Here is a 6000-nt window from a genome sequence, read left to right as displayed (position 1 = left end):
TATATATTTAAAAATCTAAGTTTTTATATTTTTCAATGCAGAAATCTTATTAATTAGAACTTATGAAAATGCTTGCAAGATAATAAAAACACATCTTTGAAGAATATTATTGATCATATTGGAGTAAATCTAGAAATAGTTAAACTATTTCAAATAAACTATTTCAAAAGGAATATTGTTAAGCAAATTATGGTTAATTAATAAATTAGCACTAGGTAATTATTAAAATAGAGGAGGTAAGTTTCTAGATATTTTGCCAGATAATAAAGTCTACCAAGTAATGTTTAACAAAAAGACATGGTACTAGATGCCCCTATAGATATGACATATAGATAAACATGTTTTTATATGTATAAAAAATTAGAAGGGAAGCACCAAATTCTTAACAGTGGTTTCTTCTTGAAAATTGAATTATGAAGGGTCTGGACAGGGAGGGTGAAGATTTGATTTTCACTTTTCATTGGTAAAATTGTGTTTTGTTTTCATTTTTATAAACATAATTTCTAATGGGAAATTTAAAATCAATGAGTGATATTTCCATTTCAGAAAAAAAAAAAGAAGTCCCAAAGGAAGTATAACTCCTCCACTGCTAAATACCTCAGAATCTTGCAATGCAGACAGGGTACTCAGTGTCTCAAATTATACTGTACTGGGTCCAGAACCTTGTGTGGGATCCTTGTGTCAAAGCATGTTGGGGGAGCTATTTCAGGGGAATCCAGACAGGAGGGTGTACTAATATTTGGTACCAAGATGTGACTTTCCATCTTCTAGTTTGGAAAGAATCTTTGCTGGTGTATTGTTGGGGAACTCAGCAAAAAATAAACAAAAGGTCCTGCCTGTAGGACCATGAGTCTCTCAGGATACAGAGCTTCCTGGGTTCCACCTCCATCTGGAGTGGGAAGAGTAGCTAGGCCCAAAAGGCAACTAGTCAAGGATTCTGGTTTACAGAACCCACACACACATTATCAGGGAGAGCCTCCTTGGGGAGCAAGGAGTCTCACTTCATAACAAAAGTCATCTTGCTCAAGGATCTAAGAGAGACAGGAAACACTTCCTGTGGTTCTACCCTCCTGATACACTTTTATGCAAGGGCTCGCTTCCCCGTGAGCACCTGCCACAGAGCCCCCTGTACATCAGGGTTCCGAAGGCTGTAGATGAGTGGGTTCAGCATGGGGCTGATGACAGTGTTGAGGATGCCAATCCCTTTGTCTTTGTCTGAAGCTTCCACTGAGCCCAGCCTCATGTAGCTGAAGACACCTGTCCCATAGAATATGCCAACCACAGTGAGGTGAGAACCACATGTGGAGAAGGCTTTTTTCCTGCCCTCAGCAGAACGAATTTGTAGGACTGCAGCTGCCACATGGATGTAGGAGGTGACAATGAGAATCACAGGTGCACCTGCCATGAGGATACCCAGACCAAAGAGTAGCAGCTCATTGAGTTGGGTGCTGGAGCAGGAGAGCTGGAAGAGCTGTGGGAGGTCACAGTAGAAGTGATTGATCACATTGGGACCACAGAAGTTCAGGGTGGATATGGCTACTGTGTGGGTCAGTGCATTAGTGAACGCTAAAGCCCAGGACACAGCCACCAATATCCTCTGCACTGTCTGGCTCATTCGAGTGCTGTAGGCGAGGGGCTGGCAGATGGCCAGGAATCGGTCATAGGCCATGGCTGTCAACAGGAAGCAGTCCACACCAGCCAACTGATGAAAGAAGAAAAGCTGTGTGAGGCAGGCTCCATAGGGAACAGTATGCTTGTGGGACAGGAGACGAGCCAACATTGAAGGAACAGTGACGGTGATACACCCAACGTCCAGCACCGATAGGTTCCCCAGGAAGAAGTACATGGGGGTGTGGAGTTTGGTCTCTACCAAGATGGCGGCCAGGATGCTGAGGTTGCCCCCAACAGTGAGCAGATAGGCTAAGAGGAAGACTACAAAGACAACTGGCCGTAGCCCTGGTGTCTCCACTAAGCCCAGCAGGATGAACTCGGTAACAGCTGTTCCATTGGTCCTGGATTCTGGGTCCATGTGTCCCTGAAAGGGATCAATCTTCCTAATTTAGTTATTCAAGAAAAATACACGGCCTCACTCTCAAATGCCAAGCCCCAGGGTAAATTCCCACGTGTCTCTAGTGGGTATTTTCCCACTCCTCACGCCACACATCTCTCATTAACGCTCAGTCTTCACCTCAATGTCCTCACCCAAGTTCCAGGTGAGTTACACAACTACCTTGGTATCCCCCCTCCTTATAAGAGATCTATAAATCCTTTCTTCCAGTGTTCCCTAGAATCAGGGAATGAGGTCCTTCTACCAACAACCTGTATAAGGAGATTTGGAGAAATATCATCCTAAAAGTGAAAGTGAATAGCTAGTAAAAATAGAAACAGCAGAAGAATTGATCATAAGTCCTTATAAAGTGATCAAAAGTCCTTACAAAGGAATAAACATGTATCAAATCAGCAAGAAAATTGTCAAGATACACAAAATTAGGAATTGTAAAGGCAGCATAACCAGAGGCCAAAAATAAATAAAATAACCTTGGTATACTATCTGTTCCTAAATTTGAACAATCAATTCAAGAACAGTCCCCAAACCAAATAATCCAGCTACAACTGAAAAAAAAAAAAAAAGAAAAAGGAAAAAAAAATAGGCAGTAATGTGCTTCCATGTGTAGGCTCTAGGCTCCTATACCTTACATACAAATTATTTTAAACTATCAATGTAAATATAATTTTCATGTAATATAAATTTTCTTAGCTTATAAAAGATGAAAGCCTTCCAATTCATTTTTTAAAGTTAGCAAAGTCTGATACTCAAATGTAATGATAATAGCAAGAAAATGGAATTACCCTACACTATTCCCATTTGATAACATGTGTGCAGAAATCCTAAGTACAAGAAATGAAAGCCACCATTACCTAATAGATTTTATAGGAGAGGATGATTTCATATTAGTAAATCTATTAATATACTTAGCAAACTTGTTGGGCTTAAAAGGAGGAAAATTTTCCAAAGGACAATTCATAAATGTCTACATACATACTTAAAGAAAAAAGAAAAAAAACCTGCTTGTAGTTACTTTAAGTGGAAGAACACCACTTTATGAGATAGGCCATATCCACTACAAATGGTTCATAATGGTGAAGTAGTAGTGACATTTCTATTAAAATCAGACACGGTGGGGGGTGGGGTAGGGAAGGGAGTTGTGGAGACTGAATGGCTCAGTTGGTTGAGTGTCTGACTTTGGTTCAGGTCATGATCTCATATCCATGGGTTCAAGTCCTGCATCAGGCTGTGTGCTGACAGCTCAGAACCTGGAGCCTGCTTTGGATTCTGTGTCTCCCTCTCTCTGCCCCTCCTTTGCTCACACTCTGTCTCTCAAAAAATAAAATAAAACATTAAAAAAAATTGTTTTTAATCAGGCACAGGGAAAGCAATGGCCTTTGTTACTTCAGGTATTTCTCATTACTCTAAACATTTTTAGGCAAAGAGAAATAAAGTGCTTAAATAATGGAAACAAGAAAGAAAAGGATAAATTGAAAATAATAAAATTGTCTAAATTGAAAACTCAAGAGAGGATAAAAAACTGGTAAACTCTTAGAATTATTAAGATATTAGCAAATTAGGTAAAAAATAATTAAGCACAAGTCACCATATTCCTTATATGCCAACAATAATTAGCTGTAAAACCCAAAGTCCCAATCATAAGGTGAAATCTTATACTATAAATTATAATATAATATAATATAATATAATATAATATAATATAATATATATTATTATATATAATATAATATATATTATTATATATAATATAATATATATTGTAAATATATAAATATATAAATTTATACCTGAGTCATATATGTAGGCACCTAAAAAATGGCCCAAAATAAACATTGCTCAGTTCCACTGACTGTTAGGAATATGGGAGAATTTTAATCACTCTTTCCACTTTTCTCTTGCTTTCAAATGATCTACAACAAATCTGATAACTTTTATAACAATAAATATATTTTTTAATGACCTGCTTTCTCCAGATTGCAGATATAGTAGCTCAAAGGCAATAGTAGCTCAAAGACTCCTTCTCTCTGTCATGTTTCCAGAAGGTTCAGGGAGCTGCAACCTGGCAGATTAAATAAAGGTTTAGAATGGTACACCCATCTTGATTTGCCTCACTGCCCCATGAAGTAATAAAATAACAATTACACCATTGTATTTCCTTTACAAGTTCAACCTACTTGTAATGGAATAGAAGACCTGCTTACCCGTTAATTAATTAATTAATTAATTTAACCCGTTAAATTAATTTTGGCAAGCAAGTCTTCTATTCCATTACAAGTAGGTTGTACTCATAAAGGAAGTACAATGGTGTAAATGCTATTTTGTTACTTCATGGATCAGCAAGGCAAATCAAGATCAATAAATCATTCGAAACCTTTAATCTGCCAAGTAGCAACTCCCTGAACCTTCTGGAAATGACCCAAATTAATTTATGTGGTATCCATCAATGGAAGCTTATGGCCTATTTTATTCTTTGTGTGCGTGCTTTAGCAGAAGATGAATGTTTTAAGACTATCTTTATTTTCTAATTCTTAAACTAATACCTTTGACTTTTTTCTTTTTGATGGATCTTTTAAAATGTAGTAACTTGCTAACATTGGTCCCTGGAAACATTTAGGGATTTTAAAAAGGGTAATTAAAAGCATCGTAGATAATAATAATTGAAAACTGTGATTTCTACAACTGTATTTATCATGACATAGGAATTATGAAGGTAGGTTCCTAAATATTGAGAAATGCTTTAAAATCCAAGATACAAGATCAGTTTTCCATCAAAATAATGTAGATCCCTGAGTCATGGTGGGAGGCCCACATCCAGGGTAATATTTAGCTGGAATCCATTGGTAGAGATTACCAGCCTGGTACTTGTTAAATATTTTGATTATAGCCCTTATCCACACCATGGCCTCATCAGTGCACATAGCTGTATTCAGTATACCCTGTATATAGTGTCATTGAATCAAAGAAGGACCAAGTTGATTAGCACCTTGGAGAATATCTACTCCCTCATTTTACTAAAGAGGAAACTATGGTTGGAGCATTGTGGGGCTGGAGTTGTTGGGATTAGAGTGAATACTGACTATACTTCAAAGTGTCTGGTTTTCTATTTTTTAAAAATGTACCTATTGCTCGTGCACCTGGGTGGCAAAAGTTGAGCATCCGACTTCGGATCAGGTCATAATCTCATAGTTCGTGAGTTCAAGCCCCATATCAGGCTCACTGCTGTCAACTCAGAGCCTGCTTCAGATCCTCTGTCCCCCTCACTCTCTGCCTTTCCCTCACTTGTGCTCTCTCAAAAATACATAAAACATTAAAAAAAATTTTAATGTACCTATTGCTGAGCCAGCCCATTGTATACTTGCTACCCCAAATTACTCTGAGGCTATCAGAGAAAGAATTTGTATGAGGACACCAGAAGTTTGTCCACTGATTTGACCAGCCCAAATTGGCTGCTTCCAACCAAGCCCCAAGGGGCATTTCCTGACACTTACTGAGGGTTGAAAGATTCTATGTCCTCTGCAATTCTCTTTAGGACTGCTCTGGGCATACTCTTCTGAGAAACTTATTCTCTAGACCAGGTGGCTGTGCCTTTCAGACCTCATGCTTTTAAGCTCACACACCTGTAGTAGGGAGCTTGGCAACAAGCAGACTCTGTGGTCATGGTGACAGTCGGCACCTGCCTCACTTTGTTCTGCTTTCTACCAACCGCAGAGTTCATTCTGGATCTTTCCTCCCTCACCTATCCTGTGAGAGCCTTTTCTCTGATATGTCTGCCTGGTTCAGGTTTTCTAAATTTGTCACCAAATGTAGCAGAACCTCAGGTGTCTCCTGAGTGCGGGTGTGTGAGGACACTTCTCAGACACCAACAGTCTGCCTCCCAGCCCTCTGCTTTCCATTTACCCAAAGATATCCCATGTTGCTCAAAGGAAACCAGC

At 38.7% G+C, this 6000-nt stretch overlaps 1 protein-coding gene across 1 annotated transcript; it reads right to left on the bottom strand.

Annotated features, from left to right (window-relative positions):
* Positions 1 to 1081: 1081 nt before the first annotated feature.
* On the bottom strand, positions 1082 to 2029 carry LOC106987356 (olfactory receptor 3A1-like). The gene has a single exon (XM_015085614.1). It carries the CDS (start codon positions 2027 to 2029, stop codon positions 1082 to 1084), a length of 948 nt encoding a protein of 315 aa, XP_014941100.1.
* Positions 2030 to 6000: the final 3971 nt, after the last annotated feature.

Source organism: Acinonyx jubatus, chromosome E1 (assembly GCF_027475565.1).
Source record: "Acinonyx jubatus isolate Ajub_Pintada_27869175 chromosome E1, VMU_Ajub_asm_v1.0, whole genome shotgun sequence".
NCBI classification, from domain to species: Eukaryota; Metazoa; Chordata; class Mammalia; order Carnivora; family Felidae; genus Acinonyx; species Acinonyx jubatus.
Note: the sequence above shows the minus strand (reverse complement) of the source record. Positions and strands in the feature narration are given on the sequence as shown.

Bases quoted from the DNA above. Each gene is read 5' to 3' on its own strand.
- LOC106987356 (XM_015085614.1), bottom strand. From the start codon at position 2,029: ATGGACCCAGAATCCAGGACCAATGGAACAGCTGTTACCGAGTTCATC.